At 43.3% G+C, this 14,926-nt stretch overlaps 1 protein-coding gene across 1 annotated transcript in view; it reads left to right on the forward strand.

Annotated features, from left to right (window-relative positions):
* The window catches only part of XPOT (exportin for tRNA), a 153,321-nt gene that overhangs the window by 121,270 nt on the left and 17,125 nt on the right, over positions 1-14,926 (forward strand). The window contains exons 20-21 of the mRNA XM_082253111.1: positions 7,294-7,410; positions 7,534-7,649. Of these exons, the coding sequence (XP_082109237.1) occupies positions 7,294-7,410; positions 7,534-7,649 (233 nt within the window). The remainder of the gene's footprint in view (positions 1-7,293; positions 7,411-7,533; positions 7,650-14,926) is intronic.

Here is a 14,926-nt window from a genome sequence, read left to right on the forward strand (position 1 = left end):
TTGTGGGAAGTGGACTTAGTTCAAGAGCTAACACTCTACCCAGCAGACTGTAACATTACAGCAGACATAGGAGGTATAATCCTACCTTATGTGTAGTGTATCTCTGTAGATCCATATGTCACCTCGTAGCAGAGTGCAGGTGGATGTGCTGGGAAGACGATATCGGCGGTCCGCCGCCATTTTGCCGTAGACCGAATGCATGTATGTCCTCAGGTCACGCCGGCCGCCATGTTTTTGGAGTCTTATGTCTCTTCTATGGGGGCGGCCATGTTTTGTGAGCCCAGCTACCTCGTGGAGGGCTGGGAACGCCGGAAGGCGTACACAGGGGGCGGAGCCACGCCTTCTGCCCGGGAAAAAGCAAACAGCTCCTTCCAGTCTGTGTAAGACAGACGCTGACTGCAGTTTGTTGGAAACTGCACTGCATCGGTTGGTGAGCCTTGGGGGTCCCTCTCTCTCTCTCTCCGGGATCAAAAAGCAGGTACTCTGAGGGGCGCTATTGCGCTAGGGGGAGACACACAAAAAAAAAAAAAAAAAGTTTTTTTGTTTTGCTGGCAAAGGTGTCCTGTATTAACATGGACCCTGCCACTCATGTATCTCCTCCGGATCCCCTCGAGGGGTCTGCGGGATCCTCCAGCACCCCATTGACAATTGAATCTTTGTCAGCTATTATGGAAACTTTTGTGTCCCGGGTGGAAGTGGCTTGTCAGGGACAGGGCGCAAGAAAGCGACCCCCGCCTAACCCCTTATTATCTGAAACCTCGGATTCAGACTCTGAGCCTATTTCTGCAGTTGCAGGTACTTCATCTGGTATTGGTGTCTCGGGTCCTGTCTCTTCAGACAGTGAGGAGGATGTTTCGGCATCCGCCATAGCCCGAGAGGAAGCGTTGGTAAACGCACTCATTGTATCTGTTCAAGAGACTTTAAGGTTACAGGGTATTCCATCAGAAATAGCTGAAACTGAGATCCCTTTTGGGACTAAAAAACGCATCAAAGTGGCGAAGGTTTTTCCATTGCCCAAATGTTTGGCAATCCAATCGAAGAAGAATGGCGTCTGCCAAAACGCACTTTTAATATTTCTAAACGCATTGACAGGCGTTATCCGTTTGAGGAAACCCTTATTAAGAAATGGACAGAACCACCTGTGGTGGATTCACCTATTGCTAGATTGAATAAAGCCACGGTTATTCCTTTAGAAGACGCTCCGTCTTTTAAAGATCCAGTGGATCGCAAGATAGAAGCTATGTCTCGCACCATGTTTTCCTTGATTGGATCAGCTTTCAGACCAATAATTGCTATTGGTCTGGTTTCGCAGGCTGTAACTGAATGGACCAAGTGGTTACGCCGGGACTTAGAAGAAGTCCCTCAGGCGGTATCAGATTTGTTGGAACAAATGATACAGGGGTTACAGTTTGTATGTGATGCGGCGTTAGACGCCACTCCATTAATGGCGCGAGCATCAGTCTCAGCAGTGGTTCTCAGGCGTACACTGTGGCTAAAAGGTTGGTTAGCCGACCAAGGTTCCAAAAAAGCATTGGCTAATATCCCCTTTTCAGGAGAGCGTCTATTTGGAGCCAACTTAGATGAGATCATTAAGGATCTCACCGGTGGAAAAAGCACCTTTTTACCGCAAAATTTTAAAGGTAGAGGAACTCGTCAAAGACGAGGGCCTTCTTTTTCTGCTCACAAGAGGTTTTTTCGTCCAGCGGGTGAAAAAACTAAGTCCTCCAAAGCTCCTGCAGGAGGCGTCAGGGGTCGTTGGTCGGGCAAGCAAAAGCCCGCCCCCTCCAGACCTGAAGATAAACCATCCAAAGCCTGAAGGTGCGCCCCCACCCATAACTGGGGTGGGGGGACGTCTTCGCCGGTTCCCGGATCCATGGCTTTCCAGAATCCCGGACAAATGGGTTTGCGAAGTCATAAGGTCAGGGTACAAGATCGAGTTTCGATCTCTCCCACCGGCGCGATTCTTCCCTTCCAATATCCGTCTATCCGCAGATCGTTTAGAAGATCTGCGGAGAACAGTCACAGATTTACTACAACAAGGAGTGGTAGTCCACGTTCCTTGGACAGAACGGTTTCAGGGGTTTTATTCAAACCTGTTTACAATACCCAGGAAAGAGGGCAAAGTGCGTCCAATTCTGGACTTAAGAGCACTCAATTCTTTCGTCAACATAAGAAGATTCAGAATGGAGTCCATTCGCACGGTAGCAGCCTTCCTGCATCCAGGGGATGTCCTAGCGTCCATAGACATCAAGGACGCCTATCTTCACATTCCCATTTTCGCAGGACATCGTTTTCTACGCTTTTCCGTAGAGGAGAACCACTATCAGTTTGTGGCGTTACCTTTCGGTCTCGCCACGGCTCCGCGGGTCTTCACAAAGGTGTTGGCCCCAATGTTGGCACTTCTGCGCCAAAGAGGTATATCGATTCTAGGTTACCTAGACGATCTTCTGCTTCATGCAGAGTCTCCTCAGACCTTGCTACAAAACATAGAAATTACTATGATTTCTTTACAGGAATTCGGGTGGCTGGTGAACCAGCAAAAGTCATTTCTGGTTCCCACCCAGAGGCTCGAATATCTGGGTCTAATTCTAGACACAGTCAGGACAAGAGTTTTTCTTCCGGTAGGGAAACTCCGAAAGATTCAATCAGCAGTCCAGTTGTTACTGTCCAACAGCTGGTCTTCCCTTCGGACTTGCATGAGGGTTCTGGGGTTGATGGTGGCTTCATTCGAAGCAGTCCCATTTGCCCAGTCCCATACCCGAATTCTTCAGCAAGAGATTCTTCTCAGATGGAATCGGAATCCGGAATCCCTGGACAATCAGATACGATTGAGCAAACAGACCAGAGAGTCTCTGGTTTGGCGGCTTCGGTCTCCAATGCTCAGCCAGGGAAAGTCATTTCTGCCAATATATTGGACGATAGTGACCACGGATGCCAGTCTATCCGGATGGGGAGGAATTCTTGGTCAGTTATCTGCCCAGGGACTTTGGTCCCCGGAAGAATCCAGGTTACCGATAAATGTATTGGAACTGAGAGCGATCAGACTTTGTCTGATTCACTGGACCGAGCAGCTCCAGGGCAGCCCGGTTCGGATCCAGTCGGACAATGCCACGGCCATGGCTTATGTCAATCACCAGGGGGGCACCAAGAGTGTCCGAGCGGCCAAAGAAGTGGCTTGCATTCTTCGCTGGGCGGAACGATTTGTTCCAGCAATCTCTGCGGTGTTCATTCCGGGGGTGGAGAATTGGCAGGCAGATTATCTCAGCCGTCAGACCCTGGATCAGGGGGAATGGTCCCTCCATCCAGACGTTTTCCACCAGTTGTGCCTACGGTGGGGCACCCCGGATGTGGATCTGTTGGCATCACGATTCAACAGGAAAGTTCAGAGATTCGTGGCTCGCTCCCGCGATCCTCTAGCAGAAACCGCAGACGCACTGATCGCCCCATGGGGGCAATACCAGCTAATATATGCCTTCCCTCCTCTCGCGTTACTGCCAAGACTTCTACGCAGGATAGAGGAGGAAGGAATCCCAGTAATCCTGGTAGCTCCGGACTGGCCTCGTCGAGCTTGGTACGCCGACATGGTCAGACTGGTGGCAGACGTCCCATGGAGACTTCCTCTCAGGGAGGATCTACTGTCTCAGGGACCGATCTTCCATCCTGCTTTACGATTGCTGGCTTTAACGGCCTGGCTATTGAGACCCAGGTGCTGAAGGACAAAGGTTTGTCAGCTTCAGTTATTCCTACTCTAGTTGAAGCAAGGAAAGCGACCTCCAGAAAGATTTATCATCGCACATGGAAGTCCTACATTGCATGGTGTGAACCTTTGGGGTTCCGTCCTCGGTCTTATTCGATTAGTCGAATATTGGCTTTTCTGCAACAAGGGGTTGAGCAGAAACTGGCCTTGAGTACTATCAAGGGTCAGGTCTCAGCATTAGCCATCTTCTTTCAGAAGCCTTTGGCTACTCATTCCTTGGTGCGGAATTTCATCCAGGGGGTGCGACATCTGGCTCCGCCAGTGCACGCGCCGTTACCCCCCTGGGATCTTAATTTAGTGTTGTCGGTTCTTCAGAAACCTCCCTTTGAAGATATTAGGGAGATTCCTCTACCCACGTTGTCCCAGAAGGTGGCCTTCTTGGTGGCTATTACTTCTGCACGCAGGGTGTCAGAACTGGCCGCATTATCTTGTCGTTCACCATATCTGGTGGTTCATAGAGATAAGGTGGTTCTTCGTCCGAATCCATCCTTCCTACCAAAAGTGGTTTCAGAATTTCATCTGAATGAAGAAATTGTATTACCTTCCCTGTGTCCTAAGCCCAGTCATCCTCGGGAGTTTGCTTTACACTCCTTGGATGTGGTCCGGGCAATCAGGGTATACTTGAAAACGACAGACTCGTTTCGCAAGACGGATTCACTTTTTGTGATCCCAGATGGACCCAAAAAGGGGTTGCCTGCATCTGCCGCGACCATTTCCAGATGGATTAGACAGACGGTAGTGCAGGCTTATTCTATTAAGGGTCGGGAGCCCCCGTTCCCTGTTAAGGCGCACTCCACTCGGGCACTTAGTGCGTCATGGGCCTTTCGCCATCAGGCGTCAGTGGTCCAGGTGTGCAAGGCGGCTACCTGGTCGTCGGTGCATACCTTTTCTAAACATTATAAAGTTGATGTAATGGCATCGTCTGATGCCTCGTTTGGCCGCAAGGTTTTGCAGGCCGCAATTTGAGGAGACCAGTGGTCTACCTCGAGGGTTTTTTCCGTTGGAAAATTTTTTCTTTAGTCTCATTCTTTGTTTATGAGCCTTTAAAACTTCTAGTTTGGCACCGGTTGGGCCTTCTAGATTGGATTTGATTTTGTCAATCCCACCCCTCATTTGTGGCACTGCTTCTGGATGTCCCAGCTCTTGAGAATCAAGAAGACTACGTCTGTCAATGAGCGATGGAGAAAAATGGATTTTTGTAAGAACTTACCGTAAAATCCTTTTCTCTTAAGCTCATTGACAGACGTAGTACCCGCCCCTCTATCATTGAGTTGGGTTGGGTTAAATTCTCTGTACTGCTTTAAACAGAACTGATTCCCTGTAGCAGAGAGAGGGAGGATATACCCTCAGGGACTGCCCCTAAGGTGGAGCCAGAACGTTTTGTCTTTCTGCCTAGTCCTACTCCTGCGGAGACAACATAACCCAGCTCTTGAGAATCAAGAAGACTACGTCTGTCAATGAGCTTAAGAGAAAAGGATTTTACGGTAAGTTCTTACAAAAATCCATTTTTTTCCTGCCTAGTGTCCAACTACTGTAGGGGGCAGCATAACCCAATGGTTAAGAATATGGCGCTGCATCTGTCAATGAACTTCAGAGAAAAGGATTTTACGGTAAGTCAAAAATCCAGTTTTTATTTTTTCTTTATTGTACATGTGAGATTGTAGGTCTTTTTGACCCCAGATCTCACATTAACCACTTTCATACCGCAGTATGACGTCCTGGGCGTTAAGTGGGGATATCTGAATGATGCCATCATTTTTTTCAGCCGGCGATTCTCTTCACCATAAGAACTATCATAGCAGCTTTATTGTTCTTACAGGCGGCGGGAGGGAGGAGACATTCCCCCCGCCGCCCTCAAGTGCTTTTACAGGCTCGCCCTTGTGATCGGCGACCCGGGGAAGGAATCTGCCGTCGGCTAAAGTACCCCACAGAGACTGTCGAGGACCAGATGGTCCCCGGCAGTCTGACTCTCGGAGGCCCGAGCTCGATGTGATGACGTCACGCCCGGCCTGGCAGTTGTCAATACTGCCATGATCCTGGCTGGATAGCAGAGATCGCGTTTTTTTTTTTTGTTTTTGTGTATTTTTTTTTTTTTCTTTCAAGCTTTCCAGCCTGTAGGAGAGATCTGAGGTTTTATTGACCCCCAGATCTCTCCATAAAGAGGACCTGTCAAGCACTATTCCTATTACAAGGGATGTTTACATTCCTTGTAATAGGAATAAAAGTGATAAAAAAAAAAAAAACAATTAAAGTGAAAGTGTAAAAAACATTTAAGTGGCCCCGTCCCCACATGCAAAAGTGAATGCATGCGTGCACGGGGCCAGATATGTAAATAGCGTTCAATCCATACATGTGAGGTATCGCCGTGAACATTAGAGCGAGAGCAACAATTCTAGCCCAATACCTGCACTGTAACGCTAAACTGGTAACCTGTAAAAAAAAATGTTTTAAAGCGCTGCCTATAGGGATTTTTAAGTACCGATGTTTGGCATCATTTCACGAGTGTGTGCAATTTTAAAGTGTGACATGTTGGGTATCTATTTATGTGGCGAAACAACATTCACATTATACAAAACAATTGTGCTAACTTTAATGTTTTGTTTTTTTAATTCATAAGTTTCCAAAAAAAAAAAAGCGTTTGAAAAAATTCTGCGCAAATGCCGTGTGACATAAAAAGTTGCAATGACCGTCATTTTATTCCCTAGGGTCTCTGCTAAAAAAAAAAAAAAAAAAAAGTTTGGGGGTTCCGAGTAATTATCTAGCAAAAAAATATGATTTTTATATGTAGGAGTGGAGTGCCAGAAATGGCCTGGTATGGAAGTGGTTAAAGAGGACCTGTCCTGCTTATTTCTATTGTAAGGGATGTATACATCCTTTGTAATAGGAATAAAAGTGATTAAAAAAATGTTTTTAAGGGGACAGTGTAAAAATAAAAGGTAAAAAAATTTAAAGCGCCCTGTCCCTCCAACCTCACGCGCAGAAGCGAACGCATACACAAGTTACGCCCACATATGTAAACTGTGTTCAAACCACACATATAAGTTATACCCACGATTGTTGGAGCGAGAGCAGTAATTCTAGCCCTAGAACTCTTCTGTACCTCAAAACTGGTAACCTGTAGAAATTTTTAGAGCGTTGCAAATGCAGATTTTTAAGTACCAATGTTTGTCGCCATTCCACGATTTTGATGCTTGGCATGTTTATTTACTCAGCGTAACATTATCTTTCACATTATAGAAAAAAAAAACATGTATTAATGGCAGTGAAATGGATTTTTTTTCAAAAGAATTGCGTTTCAAAGACCGCTGCATAAATAACTTGTGACAAAAAATATTGCAACGACCGCCTTTTTATTCTCCAGGGTCCTTCCTAAAAAATATATATTTGGAGATTTTAGGTAATTTTCTAGCAAAAAATATTTAAACAAAGTTTCAGAAAAGACCTGGTCAGCAAGTGGTTAAATTATATTTTTGTTCTTTAACATATATTAAATATTTCAGTGTACATAAAACGACTTTCCTCTGTTTCTGGCACAGATGCTGAAAATGTGGAGCGTGTATTATTCACAGTCATTCAAGGAGCTGTAGAATATCCAGATCCCATTGCTCAAAAAACCTGCTTCATCATACTCTCAAAATTAGTAGAACTATGGGGTGAGTGCTTTTTTTTTTTTTTTTATTTTATTTATTTTTTTTTTTTTTTTTTTGTGTTTTAGGTTTCTTATTTTTGCACTATGTTGCTTTCAGAAGCCAATTTAATTGTTTTTGTTTTTCCAGGTGGCAAAGATGGATTGGTTGGCTTTGCAGATTTTGTCTACAAACATATTTTTCCTGCATGCTTTTTGGCTCCGTTGAAACCAACTTTTGATCTTGCAGATGCCCAAACCATATTGGTGGGTTGACACTCTCCACTAATCCTATAGCCTATGTCATGTTTTAATGTGCATTGTCTGTGGCACATGGGAAAAAGATTACATACTTAAGCCTCGTACACACTACTAGTACACAATACTGACCGCTCTAGTCAAAGCCGCTTTACTAACAATCCAATGTTAGTACAGCGATCTCACCTGCTGTGCTAGAATTCTCCAGTCAGCGCTCTCAGCCATTAACCGCTTGCTGACCAGCCCCTGTAGTTTTTCTCCGGCAGGTTGGCTCTGTCCTGCGAAACTACTTACCTGTACGTCGCTTCATGGGACTGCTAGTGGGGGCGCGCGTGCCAATTGGCCAATCAGTGGGTCCAGCAGCCGCGATGTCCGCCAGGCACCCGCGATCGCTCCCCGTGGAGACAGAATGGCGGTCTGCCGTTGTAAACACACAGACCGCTGTTCTGTCAGTAATGAACACACGGATCCTGTAAAAAGATAAGGGGGTGACCAACGCTATGGAATAATCAGACTTTTGCGAGTAGGAAGCAGCCACCAACCAACCCCTAAAAAGTAAGGGTCAAGGTAATGTAAAAGAGGATAAATAGTTGGAGTCGGCGCTACCTAATATATAAAATAGTGGTGTATCCAAACCTTGAGATAATAATCACTTTAAAAACATGTGCGTGGTAAAGTGCCAGTGCAAAAGGTGCATGTAAAAAAATACCGCGTGGGTAAAATATATGATTAGATTGTTAAAAGAAATATCACAAAGTGCTAGAAAAGAAAATTTAATGTGAAGTGACAAGATGGTGTATAATAATAAATATGCTTCACGATATAAAAACAGTAGATAATAAAATGTAGCCAAGGGACAATCCCCTATATATAGTAAAAAAGAGGTTTGGGGTGCACCCGCGCTATGGATAGCAACACAAGCACTGAACCAACAGTTTTAATTGCAGAATGTGGGGATCAGATTGTTATGCTGCCTCCAACTTACCACAAGGGTAAAGAAATATGGGGGTTTTGGGAGGTGTTGGTATGGGGCGCTACCACCTTGCACAGCGAATTACTTCGTTGTATGTGATCCAAAAATGAAAGTGCACAGTGCTTGTTGGTGAACAGGTGTTGTGCAAATATTAAATGTGCAATACAGTGCAGGTATAAAATTATAAAAACGGTAGTAATCGTGTATCAATTGGATTGTACCGTGTATGTATCACTCATCGGATGTAAACAATCATATAGTGACCAGTGCAAAAAAGTGCTAAGTGCAATTTAGGTGATTTGAACAATAAATACTTTATTGTGGCCTCCTTTGAAAGAGGAAACTGACATCCGTGGTGAATATTACAAAACACTATGCAGTGTAAAGTGAGAGAGTAAAAACGCCTGTTGCGCGTGTTAGGAGTGAGAAGTGCTAATACCGTGGGTAAAGCACTTACCAAAAGTCCTCTCCCTTCTCACTCTAATGTACTGTGTCTCCCTTCTCCTGATGCCTGTGAGAGCTGGTTGTTCCGTACATACAGTTGCGCTTGCATCTAGGGAGTCAGTATACAAAAGACCAAGAGAGCTTCCATTGCGTAGTATAGTACAATATTGAGGGAAGAAATTAGCATCGACTCACTGTTAGGAAGTTCACCGTCAGCTTGTTTGGTGTGTCTCCAGTGTTCGGCCGCGCGGAGACACACCAAACAAGCTGACGGTGAACTTCCTAACAGTGAGTCGATGCTAATTTCTTCCCTCAATATTGTACTATACTACGCAATGGAAGCTCTCTTGGTCTTTTGTATACTGACTCCCTAGATGCAAGCGCAACTGTATGTACGGAACAACCAGCTCTCACAGGCATCAGGAGAAGGGAGACACAGTACATTAGAGTGAGAAGGGAGAGGACTTTTGGTAAGTGCTTTACCCACGGTATTAGCACTTCTCACTCCTAACACGCGCAACAGGCGTTTTTACTCTCTCACTTTACACTGCATAGTGTTTTGTAATATTCACCACGGATGTCAGTTTCCTCTTTCAAAGGAGGCCACAATAAAGTATTTATTGTTCAAATCACCTAAATTGCACTTAGCACTTTTTTGCACTGGTCACTATATGATTGTTTACATCCGATGAGTGATACATACACGGTACAATCCAATTGATACACGATTACTACCGTTTTTATAATTTTATACCTGCACTGTATTGCACATTTAATATTTGCACAACACCTGTTCACCAACAAGCACTGTGCACTTTCATTTTTGGATCACATACAACGAAGTAATTCGCTGTGCAAGGTGGTAGCGCCCCATACCAACACCTCCCAAAACCCCCAATCCCCTATATATAGCTGTGCTCAAAGTAAAATCTGTGAAAGTGAGTGTGGTGAACTCAAGTGCTCGTGGTTCAACTCTCCACTAGAGGTCGCACTCACCCTTAGAAAGAAGGTAACCAATAGTGGCTATAGGAATGTCCATAGGGGGATTTTATCCAGTCCGGAGCTCCTAGGTTTGGTTCCTGGAAATCCTTACAGATAGACGGGTCCCATCTAGGTGCTCAAACATAAAAAGATCCCCATAGTGCAATATATTTTGTTAAAAGCATGTAGTAGTTAATAGCAAACTCAGGTGAGGAGTTTGCTGATCGACTCAGAATGTTAGGCGCAGCATCGGGAAGCTTCCGCGTTCCAACCACGGCAGACTGCAGACCGGAAGTGACGTTGAACGCGGAAGCTTCCCGGCGCTGCGGCTAACATTCGAAGTCGATTTCTAGGAACCAAACCTAGGAGCTCCGGACTGGATAAAATCCCCCTATGGACATTCCTATAGCCAATATTGGTTACCTTTCTTTCTAAGGGTGAGTGCGACCTCTAGTGGAGAGTTGAACCGCGAGCACTTGAGTTCACCACACTCACTTTCACAGATTTTACTTTGAGTACAGCTAAATATAGGGGATTGTCCCTTGGCTACATTTTATTATCTACTGTTTTTATATCGTGAAGCATATTTATTATGCACCATCTTGTCACTTCACATTCAATTTTCTTTTCTAGCACTTTGTGATATTTCTTTTAACAATCTAATCATATATTTTACCCACACGGTATTTTTTACATGCACCTTTTGCACTGGCACTTTACTCCGCACATGTTTTTAAAGTGATTATTATCTCAAGGTTTGGATACCCCACTATTTTATATATTAGGTAGCGCCGACTCCAACTATTTATCCTCTTTTACACGGATCCTGTGTTCCTCTTATTTAGGAACACAGGTCTCTGTGTTCATGCAGCAAGCCCACCCCCCACCCCCAACAGAAAGCACCCCCTAGGGACACATTTAACCCTTTGATCGACCCTGGTGTTAACCTCTTCCCTGCCAGTGTCATTATTACAGTAACCGTGCATATTTTTAGCACTAATTACTGTAGTAATGTCACTGGTCCCCCCCAAGTGTGGCGTCAAAAATTTCAGATCTGTCCACCGCAATGTCGCAGTCCCACTAAAAATCGCTGATCCCCGCCATTACTAGTAAAAAAATAAAAATAAATCTTTCCGCTAGTTTGTAGATGCAATAACTTTTGCGCAAATCAATCAATATACACTAATTGGGATTTTTTTTTTTTACCAAAAATATGTAGTAGAACACAAACTGGCCTAAAATGGTAGATTCGATTTTTTTTTTTTTGTAAACCCCCCCAACCTCTGCAGCAATGCTGGCCGCACTCATAGGTCTATTTCCCAAAGACAACCTCTGGATATGACGCTGAGCACGTGCACTCAACTTCTTTGGTTGACCATGGCGGGGCCTGTTCTGAGTGGAGCCTGTCCTGTTAAACCACTGTTTGGTATTGGACACAGTGCTGCAGCTCAGTTTCAGGGTCTTGGCAATCTTCTTTAGCCTAGGTAATTTTTATGTAGAGCAACAGTTCTTTCTTTTTTCTTCAGGTCCTCCGAGTTCTTTGCCATTAGGTGCCATGTTGAACTTCCAGTGACCAGTTTGAGAGAGAGAGAGAGAGCGATAACACAAAATTTAACACACTTGCTCCACATTCACACCTTAGACCTTGTAACACTAACCAATTACATGACAACTGGGAGGGAAAATGGCTAATTGGGCCCAATTTGGACCTTTTCACTTAGGGGTGTACTCACTTTTGTTGCCAGTAGTTGAGACATTAGCACTGTTTGTTGTTATTTTGTGGGGACAGCAAATTTACACTGTTATACAAGCTGTACACTCACTACTTTACATTGTAGCAAAGTTTCATTTCTTCAGTGTTGTCACATGAAAAGATATAATAAAATATTTACTAAAATGTGAGGGGTGTACTCACTTTTGTGAGATTATGTATATATGTGTAGATAGAGTAAAAAGTCTACAAAAATTAGACAGATAAATAATTTCAGAACTTTTTCCACCTGTATGTGACCTACAAACCGCACAACTCAGTTGAGCATCTTTTAGGTGGAGAAAAGTAAAAATAAAAAAATTGAAATAATATGGTTGCATAAGTGTGCACACCCTTAACCACTTAAGCCCCGGAAGATTTTACCCCCTTCCTGACCAGGGTTTTTTTTTTTTACTGCGTGACTTTAATGGACAATTGCGCGGTCGTGCGATGCTGTACCTAAACGAATTTCACGTCCTTTTTTTCCCCACAAACAGAGCTTTCTTTTGGTGGTATTTGATCACCTATGTGATTTTTTGATCTTGCGCTATAAACAAAAAAAGAGCGTCAATTTTGCAAAAATAACAATATTTTTCACATTTTTTTTTAAATATGAAATTCCCCCCCCCCCCCCAAAAGAATGTAAAAATCGAATATTTTTAACATTTTCGGCCAATTTGTTTTATGCTACATATGTTTGTTAAAAAAAAATCGCAAAAAGCGTATTTTGATTGGTTTGCGCAAAAGCTATCGCGTTTACTAACAAAGGGAAAGATTTGTCATTTTTGGGGTTTTTTTTTTTTTTTTTTAACGAGTAATGGCGGCGATCTGCTATTTTTTTTTTTTTTGCGGGACTGCGACATTGCGGCGGACAGATCGGACCCTTGACTGACAAGGGGTTACCAGTGACATTACTGCAGTAATCAGTGCTATACATATGCACTGTTACTGTAAAAATGACACTGGCAGGGAAGGGGTTAACTGTATTGGAGAGGGAGGGGTTAAGTGTGTCCTAGGGGCGTGTTTCTAACTTTGTTGGACATGGCTACTAGTGTAAAAACAGAGATCAACGGTCCTACATAATAGAACCGTCTGATCTCCATTTTTACACACGGGAGAATGACAGGCGGCATCGGGTCCGCCGGTCACACGCACTGACTTGTTAGGGAACGAGCCGGGGCGGGCGCGCTACGTCACTTTGCCTGGCCGGGGCTGACCGCCGCAGTATATGTACTTGCGGCGGTCGGCAAGTGGGTTAAACTAATACTTGTTGAAGCACCTTTTGATTTTATGATACCACTGTCTTTTTGGGTATGAGTCTATCATCATGGCACATCTTGACTTTGCAATATTTGCTCTCTTCTTTGCAAAAACACTCCAATTTGGTTAGATTGCAAGGGAATCTTCTGTGCACAGCCCTCTTCAGATCACCCCACAGATTTTCAATCAGATTCAGGTCTGGACTCTGACTGGGCCATTCCAAACTTAAATCTTCTTTTGGTTAAGCCATTTCTTTGTTGATTTGGATGTATGCTTTGGGTCCTCATACTAAAGGATGAAGTTCCTCTTCATGTTCAGCTTTCTAGCAGAAGCCTGAAGGTTTTGTGCCAATATTGACTGATATTTGGAACTGTTCATAATTCCCTCTACCTTGACTAAGGCCCCTGTTTCATCTGAAGAAAAACAGCCCCAAAGCATGATAATGCCACCACCATGCTTCACTTCGGGTATGGTGTTCTTTTGGTGGTGTGCAGTGTTTTTGCACCAAACAAATCTTTTGAAATCATGGCCAAAAAGTTCAACCTTGGTTTCATCAGACCAGAACACATTTTCCCACATGGTTTTGGGAGACTTCAGATGAGTTTTTGCAAAATTTAGCTGAGCTTGAATGATTTTCTTAAGAAAAGCTTCCATCTTGTTACTCTACCCCATAGCCCAGACATATGAAGAATACAGGAGATCGTTGTCACATGTACCACATAGCCAGTACTTGCCAGATATTCCTGCAGCTGTAGGCCTCTTGGCAATCTCCCTGACCAGTTTTCTTCTAGTCTTCATCAATTTTGGAGGGACGTCCAGTTCTTAGTTATGTCACTGTTGTGTCATATTTTCTCCACTTGATGACTGTCTTCACCGTGTTCCATAGTATATCTAATGCTTTGGAAATCCTTTTATACCCTTCTCCTGACTGATACCTTTTAACAATAAAATCCCTCTGATGTTTTTGAAGCCTTCTGCTTTTACTGTAGGCTGTGGCTAAAAAAATGAAATCTATTTAACATGAGTTTGAATGTGATTGCTTAATTCTAAACACAGCTACATCCCCAGTTATAAGAGGGTGTGCACACTTATGCAACCACATACCCAAAAGACTGAGTTTGTAATAAAAAAGGTGCTTGAACAAAATATAAATGAAAGGGTGTGCACACTTATGAAACCATATTATTTTTGTACACCCCCCCCCCCCCCCAAAAAAAAAAGATTTGTTCTTTTTCTCAATTGAGATAGAGTTTTACAGTTTATATATTAAAGGTGTAAGACATTCTGAAATGATTTATCTTGGTCTCATTTGATTACATCACAGAAACCTGACCTTTTTAACAGGGGTGTGTAATACTTTTTATATTTACTGAGTGTGTGTGTGTGTTTTTTTTTTTTTTTTCCAGCTATGTTTCACAAAAGTAAACCACTCTCTTATAGTTGAGTTAGACTATGTTGCCAGCTAGTCACGCATATATATATATATATATATATATATATATATATATATATATATATATATATATATATATATATATATATATATAGAAAAAAGGCTTAGGTTTAGCAGAGGGATCAACCGATATCATTTTTTTCAGGGCCGATAACTATTTTCCAGCCTCTCTTCAGGCCGATAGCCAATATTCGGTACCAATATTCTGCACATTTTAAAGTTTTTTTATTTTTACACTGTCCTTTTTTAAATTTTTTTTTTTTTGCTGTCACAAGGAATGTAAACATCCCTTGTGACAGTAATAGTCAGTACCGGGTACTCCTTATAGAGGGATCTGGGGTCTGGAAGACCCCAAACCTCTCCTCTGTACTTAAAAGCATTAACGCCAAGTTTGGCTGTTTTTTGAATAGTCAGTTTTTTTAAAA

This window comes from Pelophylax lessonae (assembly GCF_965119305.1).
Source record: "Pelophylax lessonae genome assembly, chromosome: 4".
Lineage (NCBI taxonomy): Eukaryota > Metazoa > Chordata > Amphibia > Anura > Ranidae > Pelophylax > Pelophylax lessonae.